This window comes from Astyanax mexicanus, chromosome 1, assembly GCF_023375975.1.
Source record: "Astyanax mexicanus isolate ESR-SI-001 chromosome 1, AstMex3_surface, whole genome shotgun sequence".
Classification (NCBI taxonomy): Eukaryota; Metazoa; Chordata; class Actinopteri; order Characiformes; family Acestrorhamphidae; genus Astyanax; species Astyanax mexicanus.
The window spans coordinates 403695-418368 of NC_064408.1; the positions used below are offsets into that span (position 1 = coordinate 403695).

Genomic DNA, 14674 nt, shown 5'->3' on the forward strand with positions numbered 1-14674 from the left:
TTATTATTTATGTAAATAAATAATTGTCCTCATCCTACCAGCTGTTTTTCTTATTTTATACTCACCTGAATTTGCTGCTTCTTCATATGCTGCTGGATCTGCTGCAGCTGCCTTCACTGCTGTCTGTGCTGCTGCCTCAGCTGCTGCTGCCTTTGCTGCTGCTGCCTTCATTGCTGCTGCCTTTGCTGCTGCTGCCTTTGCTGCTGCTGCCTTATTTGCTGCTGCCTCCACTGCTATTCGCTTTGCTTCTTCTGCCTTTGATGCTTCTACATTTGCTGTTATTACCATTTCTGCTGCTGCCTTTGCTGTTGCTGCCTTTGCTGTTGCTGCCTTCACTGCTTCTTCCTCTGCTGCTGCTGCCTCTTTAGCTGACATATCTGCTGCTTTTGCCTCTGCTGCTGCCTTATTTGCTGCTGCTGCCTTTATTACTGCTGCCTTTTTTGCTGCTGCTGACGATTCCACTGCCTTTCTTACCAATTCCTTTGCTGCTGCTTCCTTTGCTGCTTCTGCCTTCATTTTTCCTGCATTCACAGCTGCCACTGCCACCCCTTCTGTTTCTGCCTGTGCTTTTGCTGCCTCTCCTATTGCTGCCTTTGCTGTTTCAGCCTTTACTGTTGCTTCCTTGTCTTCTGCTGCTGCCTTTATTGCTGCTGCTGCCTCGGTTTCTGCTACTGCTACTACTGCTGCTTTTGATGCTGCTGTAGTTTCCAATGCTGCTGCCTCTGCTTCTGCCTTTGCTGTTTCTGCATTTGCTGTAGCTGCCTCTGCTGCTAAAGCCACTGCTACTTTTGCCTCCACTGCTGCTGCCTCTACCTCTTCTGCTGCCAACGCTGCTGCCTTTTCTGCTTCTGCCTTCACTGCTGCTGCCTTTGCTGCTGCCTCTGCTGCTGCTGTCAGATCTGCTGCTGCTACCTTTGCTGCTTCTGCTGCCTCTGCTGCTGCTTCCTTTGCTTTTGCTGCCTTCTCTACTGCTGGCTTTGCAGCTGCTGCCTTTACTGCTGCTTCCTCTGCTGCTTCCGCCTCCACTGCTGCAGCCTCAGCTGCTTCTGCCTCTGCTTCTGCTTCCTCTGCTGCTGCTGCAGCCGCTACTGCTGCCTTCACTGCTGATTCCTCTGCTGCTAATGCATTTGCTTTTGCTGCAGCCACTGCTGCTTCTTTTGCTGCTGCAGCCCCTTGTGCTGCTGCCTCTGCTGCCATTTCTGCTGCTGCAGCCTCTTTTGCTGCAGCCTCTGCTGATGATGCTGCCGTACTTTGTTTCACCTTTGCTGCTTCTGCCTTCCCTGCTGCTGCCTTTGCTGCTGCTGCCTTTACTCTTACTGCCTCTGATGCTGATACTGCCTCTGCTGCTTTTCTTTGTGCTCTCTCTGCTGCTGATTTGTTACATTGTGCTGCCTGTGCTGCTTTTGTTTTTGCTAATTTTTCCTTTTCTGTTGCTGCATCTGCTTCTGCTGCCTTCACTGCTGCTACTTTTATTGCTGATTTCTTCTTTGCTTCTGCTTTTACTGCTGTTTCCTCAGCTGCTGCTGCCTTCAATACTGTTGCTGCCCTCACTGCTGTTGCCTTAGCTGCTGCTGCCTTAGCTGCTGCTGCCTTTTCTGCTGCTGCCTCAGCTGCTGCTTCTGCCTCAGCTGCCGCTGCTGCCTCAGCTGCTGCTGCCTTTACTGCCGCTTCCTCAGCTGCTGCTGCCTTCACTGCCATTTCCTCAGCTACTGCTGCCTTCACTGCCATTTCCTCAGCTGCTGCTGCCTTCACTGCCATTTCCTCAGCTACTGCTGCCTTCACTGCCATTTCCTCAGCTGCTGCTGCCTTCACTGCCATTTCCTCAGCTGCTGCTGCCTTCACTGCCATTTCCTCAGCTACTGCTGCCTTCACTGCCATTTCCTCAGCTGCTGCTGCCTTCACTGCCATTTCCTCAGCTACTGCTGCCTTCACTGCCATTTCCTCAGCTGCTGCTGCCTTCACTGCCATTTCCTCAGCTACTGCTGCCTTCACTGCCATTTCCTCAGCTGCTGCTGCCTTCACTGCCATTTCCTCAGCTGCTGCTGCCTTCACTGCCATTTCCTCAGCTGCTGCTGCCTTCACTGCCATTTCCTCAGCTGCTGCTGCCTTCACTGCCATTTCCTCAGCTGCTGCCTTCACTGCCATTTCCTCAGCTGCTGCCTTCACTGCCATTTCCTCAGCTGCAGCCTTCACTGCCATTTCTTCAGCTGCTGCAGCCTTCACTGCCATTTCCTCAGCTGCTGCTTTTACTGCTGCTGCTCTTGGCTGCAGTAGTTCCTTTGTTGCTGTTGTTGCTTCTGAGAGATCTTCCCTCAGCTTGAGAATTAAAAGAAAAAGATAAGATGCTGAACTAAAATGCATAATGTGTATGTGTGTGTGTTTAGTCAGTTTATTGACTAAATTCTCAGTTGGAATAATACAAATAAAAACAGGAACACTATTAGAGGAGTAAATACCAGAGGTTTGATCCACTGAGTAACTTTCTCCAGAGCTTCCTGGTTCCTGTAGCACTGCAGTAATCCTCTATCCTCATGAAACAGACAGTCCACAGTGAGAGTATTCTCTCTGTTCACACTCCTGCTTCATACTGGTACTATTAACTTTAGATTAAATGTGTGATGTAGAACCACCAGAACTGTTCGCTTGGATTCTGTAAAACACAGAGATTCGTTCATATTCAATAATATATGCAAAAATGATTCTACCCTCACAATAATATTCTACTTTAAATGTTCAGACTGATCACGCAATCGGGTACCTGATAAGTCCTGTAGTTTTTTCAGAGCTGCTTGAATGTCGGTTCCAGATTGAGAAACAACAGAACAGAAAACCAGAATAAAATCACAGTTCTCCACATTAAACTCCTCCTTCAGTCCGGGTATTCCCTCTTTCAGCTTTCTTATAAATCCATCATCTGAACCCAGAGTGTTTCCAGATACACAGCGCAGAAACCTCACTTCTCCTACAACAGAAATTACACACCGTTATTATCCTACACAGATATACAGAAGATCCCTGAGCCTCTAAGTTCATTTTAAACAAGGTTTCAAGTTTTATATTTAGTCAGTAAGTTCATATTTTTATTGCTAAAATAATTTTTTACAGGATTCCAGTGACTGAATGTCCTGCCATGTTGTAAATGTCCTCAAATTGATAAATTGAAATTTAAAGTGATAGGTCAACACATAGAAGAACATAATTGTGAAGAGGAATGAAAATGATACATGGTTTTCTAAATTCTAATCAAAAATCTAAAAATTGTGACGTGCAAAAGTATTCAGTATTCATTCATCAATACTTAGTAGAAACACCTTTCGCTGCAATTACAGCTGCAGGTCTTTTGGAGTATATCTCTACCAGCTTTGATCATCTAGAAATCATCTAGATCATCTTCTTTATAAATCAGCTGAAGATCAGTCAGGTTGGATGGAGAGCGTTGGTCTGTGAACAGCAGTTTTCATGTCTCTCCACAGAAGATCAATGAGATTTAGGTCTTTAGGACTTTAACTGGATCATTCTAACACATGAATATTCTCTGATCTAAATCATTATAGCTCCACTGTAGCTCTGGCTGTATGTTTAGGGTCATCGTCTTGCTGGAAGATCTCAAGTCTTTTACAGCCTCCAACAGCTTTTCTTCTTCCAGGATTGTTCTGTATTTATTTATCTCCATCCATCTTCCCTCCATCAACTCTGACCAGCTTCCTAAATCTGTCCCTGCTGAAGAAAAGCTCATCAGCAGTGTTACTTTTCCATCACACATCCACTCTTCCATAAAGATTTGTGGAGAGCAGGACTTCTAGTTGTCCTGTGAACAGATTCTCCTGATCCACCTGATCTGTGGATCTCTGCAGCTCCTCCAGAGTGATCATGGGTCTCGGCTGCTTCTCTGATCAGTGCTCTCCTTGCTGGATCTGTTAGTTTGGGTGGATGGTTGGTTCATGTCTTGGTTGGTTTGTAGAAACAGTTTTAGTAGAGTAACTGTTTCAGGTTCAGGTTTTTGGATGATGGATTGATGGAACAGAGCTGATTGGGATGATTAAAGTTTGGGACGTGTTTTTATAACCTAACCCTATTTTAATCTTCTTCTCCACAACTTTATCTCTGATCTGTCTGCTGAGTTTCTTCTTGGTCTTCATGATGCTGTTTGTTCACTAGTGTTCACTAATAAACCACTGAGCTCTTCACAGAACAGCTGTATTTATACTGAGATTAAATTACACACAGCTGAAGAAGAATGATTGCACTGGATTTTATTTAGGGGGTTTAGATTAAAGGGGGCTGAATACTTTTGGTTCCACTTCACAGTTATGTGCTACTTTGTGTTGGTCTATCACTTAAAATCTCAATAAAACACATATAAATTTGTGGTAGTAAGGTGAAATACATGTGAATACGTTTAAGGGGTATGAATACTTATATAACCACTGTATTTCAGTTCCTGTATTTCCTGTTCTGCCTCGCCTTGCTTTGTTCTATTCTGCTTTTTATTTCAGCATTCTTTTAGCCTCTGTCATCCAATCGTCTCCACCTTCTTATGTTGTTTTAAATTCTGCAGAAACATGTGCTCACCTTCCATCTGTACAGTAGATTCAGTCTCCTTTGTTTCTGCAGTCTTCCTCAGAACCTCCTCTTTTCTCTTCTGATTAGGTGCATTGAGATCAGAAAATATATGAAGTTATATTAATTATAAATTAAACATGAATAAAAAATAAATAATTATAGATTTGCAGTAAACTGAAAAAGAAAATCACAGTAATGAACAAACTAATCAGAAATCTATTATTAATTATATTACCAGGCCGTCTATAAAGAGATCAGAGTTTACTGATTAAGCTAAATATCAGGTTTATAAAAGCAAACTGATGATTATTTACAACATTTAATTATATTTTAGCCTTTGATAAAGTAGATACTCTGAACATGTAGTTATATGTGCAGCATACGTTACTAAAACACAGAGTTTCTGAATAAATAACTGAAAGTTAAACAGAACAGTATAAATACTCACACTTTGTGTCGAACACCGACTGTCTGATGTTGTTTACCTCAGCAGGTTCTGACCCTTTCACTTTCACTTATTTATTATATCTGAGTCTGTACCGCCCCCTGCAGTTCACTGTGCAGAACTGCACTGTTCTACAGTACTGCTACAGTCAGAGGTTTAGAATGAGCTTTAAATGCGTTAAATGACTCTTAAATTCCTTCAGAGGAGAAAGATCATGTGTTTCTCCTCAGAAGTCTGGAATCTATAATCTCAGCTTGCAGCTGGGAGGAGTGTCTACCCTCTAGAAGACCTTATGTATAGTTTCAGTGAGCTGAATGACCTCCGATCAGTGGCTCTAACTTCACATCTGATGAAGACTCTACAGCGACTCTTCCTCGGTCTCCTCAGACCACAGGTACAGCATACCCAGGATGCGAGAGGATCCCTGACTGGTCACATGGATCTCCAGCTACCTCTCCGACAGGTCTGCAGTACGTCAGGCTGAAGGACATCACGCCCGACACTGTGATCAGCAACACCGGAGCACCACAGGGCACAGTGCTGGACCCTCTGTTCTTCACCCTCTACACCGAAAGCTGTGTGATATCCAGAGGTTTACTGATGACACAGCTACTGTGGGGTGTAACAGCGATGATGATCAAGAGGAGGAGTACAGGAGCCTGGTGAGGAACTTCACTGTTCGGTGCCTCAGCAACCACCTGCAGCTCAACACCTTAAAGACCAAGGAGCTGATCATCGACTTTAGGAGGTCCAGACCAAGGTCACGACCAGTTCTGATAGAGGGAGTCGAGGTGTCGGAGTCAGGCTGTGAGATATCGCAAAAATTGCTATCGATTCAATTCCAAGTAAATACAAGGCCAGTAGTTGATAAATACCCAGTACCAATGTTAGTATCGATACTATCGATATTTTAAATTGATCCGCCCACCCCTACCTACAAGTACCTCGGGCTGTGACTGGACAGTAAGCTGGACTTGTCTTCTAACACTGAGCACCTGTACAGAAAAGGACAGAGTAGACTGTGGTTTCTCAGGAGGCTGCGGTCGTTTGGTTGCAGGAAACTCTTGTGAATGTTTAACCAGTCTGTGGTTACGAGTGTCCAGGACACTGGAAAACTGGACACTGGGGGTGGCAGCATATCCAAGAAGGACACATCCAGCCTTGATCAGACGGGCTCGCTGGATCGACGGTCAGCATGAAGCTGGACTCTCTGCTGACAGTTGCAGAGAAGAAGACCTTGGATAAACTACTGGACGATGCCAGTACAACTCCTCACTACAGGGGGGAGGAGTCACAGGAGGAAAGAGACTCAAACATAAACCAGACTATGAGCAATAATTTCTAAAAGTCTGATTAAAACACAAATCAGACTATATGCAGTAATTCTTAAACACAGTGCAATAATACTGTGCAGTACCTCTTCTGCTGAACTCTTGGGATACTTATATATCGTATTTCTGAGTGTGTGATTTCTTGTGTGTATTTTTTGTACCCTGTTATGATGCTGCTATGAGGCTGAATATGATATTAACTGCGTGTAAGATATTCCTAGAAGGATTCTTAAGGTTTTATTTGATTTCTTCAGCAGGTTGAGGAAGGTGGAAGTTGATTGAGTTTGAGGGGGTGCGCTGGGCTCCAGGGGTCTGGGGTTCACTTCTTGCTCTGGTCTTTCTGTGAGGAGCTTGGTCTGTTCTGCAGTTTCCTCCTGCCTCAAACAGAGACACAGCGGGGGATTCAACCATCCTTCCATGAGCTTCAGACCCGTGACGACCATCAACAGTAGAGGTAGAACAAAGTTTTGATTCATTATTTACCTTCTGTAACCTGATGTGATCTCCCTAGATATTCTACTCGCAGCAGAACTGATCACTTCTAATGTATGGCATTTTATATTTTTCAACTTTGGAATAATGATACTCACACTGGGAAGATGTGTGTGTTAAAGTGAGCTAAGCTCTGCACTTTGTTCTACCTGGTTTTAAATTGGTTGTAAAATTCTGTGAATTCCTGGTATTTGATTATTTAGGAGTATTTTATCCTCTTCAGGAACACAGATGCTGTGAAGTGTAGTAGAGAACTGTCTTGTGAAATATTGAGTATCTCAGAATCACTGTATGGTGATAATATTGTTATCGTGAGATAATCCAGGAGGAATTGGGTAAGAAGATTAAGTTATCTTGACCCTGTTTGAGGCTTATGATGGTAAGTTCTCAGACTCAGGTAGGTGCTCAGGAGTGTGGTGTTGAGTTCTTGTATCTGTTTCACTGTTCCCAGCACCTCGGGACATGACACAATGACTTTCCTGACCAGACCAATGAACATCCAGAATATTAATACAGCACTTTTAACAGCAGACGCTGCACAGAACTTCTTCAGCTGTTTCTCAGGATGTGTTCTGGTCTCTACTTGTGTTCTTTGGAAAGCGTCATCAGTCCAGAACTCTTCTATCCAGATGTTTCCAGATAACCGAGTACAGCACAAATACCAGGATGTGTTCTAGCTCTTCCTGTGTTATCGGGATGCGTCTGGAACTGACCTGTGTGGACTTGGTGGAGTCTGATATCCCAGAATCCCTGAATTTCACACCAGTATTGGTGTAATGGTGGAGGAGAAAACTCACGCCAAGTTTTAAGCTGTTCTTGAGTAAGAATGTAGATGTTTTCTGGTTTATTCATAAAGAAAGTTTTTGGAGATCACGGTTCAGCGCTGACGTCATTCAGTTCAGTGAAGTTCTGGAAGTTTCAGGAGGAACCTAAAGCGACCTCCCGTCCTCTAGAGTTTGATCTTTTGCGAGTTGGTACTGGTACTGGAAAGTCCACTGGTCCAAACTTTTGTACTCTATATTAAGAAACGCTCTTGTTCAGCTTATGGTGAGATGCTGGAGGAGACACTATCAGAAAAACTGTTTCAAAATAAGAAGAAGAACCACTGAGAGGAACCAAAACTCTGAAGGAGAACCTGCTGGTTGACTCTGGACTAAAAGAACAGAGCAGAAATAGAATGATCTTATTAATACACTGAAATGGATGAAATGAATAAAGAAATGAAGAATAAATCTCCTGGATTTCCGTTTTCCTTCCACAACACCAGGTAAGAGATGCGTCTTCCTGCAGACTCCAGCTTTCTCTGCACATTCCCTCATACTTACATTCATGTTCTGAACAAAAGCTTCCAGAGGAACGCTCGTATGCTCAGATCTTCTCAGATTTACTGAGTAAAGCTGGGCTACACCTGACGAGACAATTAGCATAGCTGTTCAGCTAAACCTTGTAGTACATATCAGCTGACTAAGCTCTGAAATAAAAGCCATCTTCAGCTGTTTCAGCTGATAGAGAGTGAAGGAGAACATCTCCCAGCAGGAGAGGCTGACACATATCACTGTTTACTCAATCTCTACATCTCAATCTGAGAGTCTCCTACTGCCAGACACTGTTATTACTGTGCAGATATGCTAAAAACTGGTGGAACTGGGCCTGATTGTTGTGGAGATTGAGCTTTTTTCTTTATCTGGACCATGGAGCTCTCTCTAACTTAAGCTAACCAAACACTAGACGACTTCAAAAAGACTCTAAAAAAAGACTTTTAATAGAATAAAGTCTGACACCCTCTCACATCTAAAGACAAGTCACAGACTTTTTACTCACAGACTAAAGCTCTTTCTGGACGGGATTAGTTTCTCAGGGGGTTCTGGGTAATTTTCTCTTTTATGGGGTTTTTATCCTCTGTGATTTTATTCTCGTCCAGAACGATCATGTAGGTGTTTTTCTCAGACGTCCTCTGAGTAAATTACAGGCTGAATTATCTACTGTTTTTCTCTGAACTCCGTGCTCCTCCGGTAATTTTAGTCCCGTCCGGACGCACATCTCTGAGTTTCGTCTCCTCGCCTTTAATAAAATAGATATTTGTCCACTGCTGCGCACCGTAATTACACTTTGGGTGCACCACGGTTTCCACGGAGATCCACGTAAAAAAAAAAACACAACAGCGAGTGGAAATGGAGGAGCTACTGAACGCCGCGATGATGTCATGTGACCGAGAAATCCTAGAACCTCACTGATCCTCCTGTTTTTACAATTGCAGTCCGGATGCACCTGGTTGATTTTATCTAAACGCAGGACGATATCAGGACTGATATACTGACATACACCTCACACTGAAGACTCTCATTATTTTATCATTAAGAAGCAAGGGTGTAGGAGCGGGCTTGATATTGGGGGGGACACATTTGCCAATATGAACCCAAGCCCACCCTATAGTTTCCTAGAACATTTGGGGAAATTTAATTAAAATTAAATTATTATAAGGTGATTTTACAACCTAAACATGTTACTCCAATTTACTAATAACGTTACTCCACCTTACAGTTACTAATGTTAGAAAAAAATATGCATGCAATGTCTGAATTATATACGTATGAAAAAAATTATCAGTTATAACCTAATATTTAAAATAATATAACAGATTTGTTTATTATTATTATTATTATTATTATTATTATTATTATTATTATTATTATTATTATTATTATTATTATGTATTGGCATGTCAATTCTGTTGTATATTTACATTTTCTCCTGTTTTTTTTTTTTTGTAATGAGAGCTCTTTTTTAGATGGTGTCCTTTTATGTAAAAGAATGTAACTTAGAGTCCATAGAGATTTTTATAAACCTCAGGATATGTGGTCTTACTGTGAACTACAAATGAACAGAAGTCACTTTACAGCAGTGTTTCTCAACCCAGTTCTTACATATTCTACTGCATATTAACACTGTTCTGCATGTTCTAAAGCTTTCTCTGATTTAAAGGCATTTAATAAAGTAAGTGGTGGTTTGATGTGTTTAATACACTGCTGGATAAATTTAGGCTCCATAGGGAGTTAAGGGGTTTAAACAGGTAAACTCAGTAAATGACTGTTTATTAGCTGATCAGCTGGATCAGGTGGAAAACACTAGTTTAGGGCAGTGATCGGGGTTAAGAAACTGCTTTAACCTACAAACATAAAGTACTGTACTAAATTCTAGCTATCCACTACATCTGGCTACTAGATAACTAGTTAGCTAAATTTAATTTTCGTTCATTATAGCTCACAGTAAGTCTTGTAATCCTAAATTGGAAAACACAGTTTGAAAATGAAATAGTGATTAGCTATATAGTTTATTTTTTCTTTAACCTTGACTCCCAATCTAGGTAATTCTAAAGTTAAACTCACTAACACAGCTGCAGTTTATTAATCACAGTGAGTTTTGTGTTTGGATTCAGAGACGTGTATTTTTAACCAGCTATCAGAAACATATCATCACAGTTGAAGTGGTTAGCCTATCGTTACCTTTCTTTTAGTAAAATCTCCGTATATCCAGATCTGTTTTAAAATCAGCTGAAGCTGCTGCAGCCCGATCACGCTGCTAAATCTCACAGCGAGGGGGCGGGGCTTCCCCAACAGCACACTGCCTCTAATCCGCGTGCCGCAAAACCAGCAAGCTGATTGGCTGTTTCTACTGAGAGGCGGGACTTAATACCTGAACCGGCTCCGTGATTGGTCCGGTCTGTGTCCTAATTAACAGTACAGCTGATCTGAGCGAACTGATATCATTTTTGGGGGGGACAAATCCACCTGTTTCTAATATTGGGTGGGACATGTCCCACCCATCCCCCCCGGTTCCTACGCCTATGTTAAGAAGTGTAGAAAAGGAACATGTTCTTTTATTGATCAGTTAGATTAGAGAGAAAGAGAAACTGCATGAGGAAAAACAACTTTATTACATATATAACATACATATACATACATACATACATACATATATAAACACGGTACACCAGCTAACATCAGTTTAAACAAGAGCTGTAGATTCAAACACGTTCTATTAACATACATGATTATAGCTTAATATGTGTTTAGACTAAAAGTATTTCATTCCTTCATATATTAAAGGACTTTATATTTTTTGATAACTTACTACTGAAATACTACTAGTTAGTTTTGTATTTTAAACTGAATTTCTAATTAGAATTTACTGGTTTCTTCAGCTTATTGGTTCAGTTTATTTAAAATCCAAATCCTACATGGTACAACTAGCTGCAGTGAAATACATAACTTACACAAGAAGCCACAATAAAACAACACAATTAATCAATTATAAAGCATGCAGAAACATATAGAGAGATGAAGAATTTAATATGCTCTCATGATACAGTAGTAATTTAAGAGAGAAGTGTGCAGCTGGAGTGCAGTATAGAGTATGAGAGAGTATGAATAGAATTTAATACAGATTTAATACTGATCTAAACTGTTCATAACTGATTAAATAAATAGATTAATTTCATTTTACCACAGCATCAGTTCTCTATTTCCTCAGAGGGATCAGTAGAGCTGTTAGGTGTGTTCTGGGTGATCAGGTGAAGCAGTTAAATCGATCTTCTCAGTGTTTTCACTCTTTATCATCAAGTTTTTCAAAAGTTAAAAAATCTTTGGATCTTGATTGGTGCTCGTGTTGGGTGATGGTGGGATGGAGAGCGTCTCAGTGTTGGTTGGCGTTTTTCCGTCAGGAATCTTTATCTTTTCTGATGTTTCATTCACCTCCTCTTCTATTTCTCTCAGGTGTTTTATCAGATTAGCATGTTGTTCGTCTTCCAGATGTTTTATCAGATTAGCATGTTGTTCGTCTTCCAGGTGTTTTATCAGATTAGCATGTTGTTCGTCTTCCAGGTGTTTTATCAGATTAGCATGTTGTTCGTCTTCCAGGTGTTTTATCAGATTAGCATGTTGTTCATCTTCCAGGTGTTTTATCAGATTAGCATGTTGTTCGTCTTCCAGGTGTTTTATCAGATTAGCATGTTGTTCGTCTTCCAGGTGTTTTATCAGATTAGCATGTTGTTCGTCTTCCAGGTGTTTTATCAGATTAGCATGTTGTTCGTCTTCCAGATGATTTATCAGATTAGCATGTTGTTCGTCTTCCAGGTGTTTTATCAGATTAGCATGTTGTTCGTCTTCCAGGTGTTTTATCAGATTAGCATGTTGTTCGTCTTCCAGATGTTTTATCAGATTAGCATGTTGTTCATCTTCCAGGTGTTTTATCAGATTAGCATGTTGTTCGTCTTCCAGGTGTTTTATCAGATTAGCATGTTGTTCGTCTTCCAGGTGTTTTATCAGATTAGCATGTTGTTCGTCTTCCAGGTGTTTTATCAGATTAGCATGTTGTTCGTCTTCCAGATGTTTTATCAGATTAGCATGTTGTTCGTCTTCCAGGTGTTTTATCAGATTAGCATGTTGTTCGTCTTCCAGGTGTTTTATCAGATTAGCATGTTGTTCGTCTTCCAGGTGTTTTATCAGATTAGCATGTTGTTCGTCTTCCAGGTGTTTTGGATTTGTGTTGTACAACATTAAAGACAGGGTTTTATGTAGGTCCTGCAGGAGTGTGTCCTTTTTCTGAAGTTTGATTTTGAACTCTGTGGAAACACGTACAGCAGAGTGAGTGATGGTGAGCTGTAATCCCTGATCTTCAGATTAATTTAAACAGATACAGGATTAGTTTTATTCTAAAGATCTGCTAATTGTGGAAATATTCAGTCAGGAATTAGAATAAGAGATGTATACTCAGTAAATCTTATTTTCAAACTCACCTTTATTCACATCCTCTTTGTTGATGCTTCTGCTGCTGCTGCATTTCCTAATCTCTGTTCTCTTCCTGCTGCTAAAATATTGTAGGAATGATAGAATATAGTTCAGTTATTTTCTGTTCAGAGACTGAAAACAGTTTATTACATTAGATATTTAAAGTATTCAGTGTGAGTGCACTGACTAAATGCTTACTTTCAGATCAGGAGCTGTGGAGAGTGGTAATATATATTTGTTCCAAAAGGAACTTAATGGATTATCTAGATAAAACATACAGTAGATCTGGTTTAGTATCAGTGCTGTAGAATACACTGCAATAATAATACTAATATAAATCTTTCAGTATTAATATAATGAGGTTTTACTCACTCCACCAGTGATTTGTTCCCACAGTCTCCTATAAAGGAGAAAGAACATTGGTGTTTAGGTGCAGTTAGAGATCTGTGTGAGAGTATGAGACCCTGTTGCCTTGTTCTTTAAAACATATTGTAATTTAAATCACTTTAAATGTATATGTGTGTTTATTTAAACTGAAAGAGACAGTATTTACACTATAAAACATTAAACACTGTGTTGGTGAAATTCTGTAAATACCGGAGGTTATATTATATTGTTTTAATACTATAATTATGTATATTACTTTATTTTTGTACCTGTGAGTACACTATTTCGTTTTGATATTTTAGAATTCCTTAGATTATATTTCCTTTAGCATTTCGAACTTAGTTTAGTTAGTTATTGTCCTATTTCATATCTATTTTTCAGTTTTTATTAAATGCTGTTCACATTCTCTTTTTAGAACTATATTTGTTACAGATGCATATTTATATTATATCTCTATGTCACATCAGCCACTTTCATAATCAATGTCACTGCACACTGCACTTTGCTCTGTTAATTATTTAATGAACATTAGCAACATCTACTGCACTGCTCCGATTACAGATATATATCTTACCTTGTATAGTACGTTTTTTATAGCCTTATATATATATATTGTGTTTTTCTCTATTCTTCTGTGTTTTAATTTATGGTTGAATGTGTTTCTTATTGTATTGTGTTGCTGCTGGATGCCTAAATTTCCTTTGGAATATACAAAGTATCTATCTATCTATCTATCTGTCTGTCTGTCTGTCTGTCTATCTATCTACCTACCTACCTACCTACCTGTCTGTCTGTCTGTCTGTCTATCTATCTAATTTAGCATACAGAAATACTCATTAGTCTTTTCAATGAATGTTGATTTACTAATTTAATAGCTGTATCTAACAATTTTAAGCCAGACAGGCACTGTGTGATTTTTTAATGAGAGCTCATCCGCATGTTTGAATGGTTTGTCCTGTAGGAAAACGCAGGTGATTTATCTGCTGACACTGTAGTCTGACTGGCAGGCTGAGGGACTGCAGGTCATGCAGCCCGTAAGCAGTAGAAGAAGCACCAAATCCCCGCGAGCCGAGCTCCCATTAATCCATCTGCGGAGCTTTAAGAGTGCGGATGAGCTGGCGTTCACGCTCGGGTTCAGGCTCGGGTTCAGGCAGACAATCTAAACTCTAGTATGCAGAACTATATTATTATTGTTATTAATTTTCCATTCTTTTAAATAGCAGGATACTTTGATTTTTATTTCTCTGCCCGGACCCGACCCGGCCCGAGGAAAGTAATGGAAAATCTCAGGTCGAGTCCAGGCTCCAGGAAATAGTCTGTGAGGTAGTCATCCAATTTTTAATAAGATTGCAGGATAAACTGATAAATCTGATCATTTGGTGGTTGGTTGTTAGGGATTTATTGTCACTTCAGCACAAATGTGGCTATTTGTGGTGATCATTTTGTTGAAAATTAGTGAAACCTGTAGAGTTTATTGAGTTTTTGCTGTATGATCTCCTCAGTGAGAATCCCTAACCCATAACCAATCAGGGAGCTCCAACTGCTGACCCCTCCTACTGCTGTTTCATTGTGGATGCGCAGAATGTCTTAAACGTCCGTTTTTCAAAGTTCAGGTTTGGCAAATCACGTGGTTAATATACCGTCACTATTTTATAATACGTCACCATATT

General features: G+C 40.5%; 2 protein-coding genes across 2 annotated transcripts in view; both read right to left on the minus strand.

Annotated features, from left to right (window-relative positions):
- LOC125781472 (nuclease SbcCD subunit C-like) overlaps nt 1-14674 on the minus strand; it is a 118873-nt gene that overhangs the window by 38996 nt on the left and 65203 nt on the right. The window contains exon 3 of the mRNA XM_049465197.1: nt 2759-2962. Coding sequence (XP_049321154.1) covers nt 2759-2962 — 204 coding nt within the window. The remainder of the gene's footprint in view (nt 1-2758; nt 2963-14674) is intronic.
- On the minus strand, nt 10868-12850 carry LOC111189986 (prespore vesicle protein). Its single transcript, XM_049483782.1, has 3 exons — nt 12816-12850; nt 12626-12696; nt 10868-12451 (listed from the first exon to the last, which is right to left on the minus strand). The coding sequence occupies exon 3, from the start codon at nt 12384-12386 to the stop codon at nt 11463-11465; it is 924 nt and encodes a 307-aa protein (XP_049339739.1). The 5' UTR covers nt 12387-12451; nt 12626-12696; nt 12816-12850; the 3' UTR covers nt 10868-11462.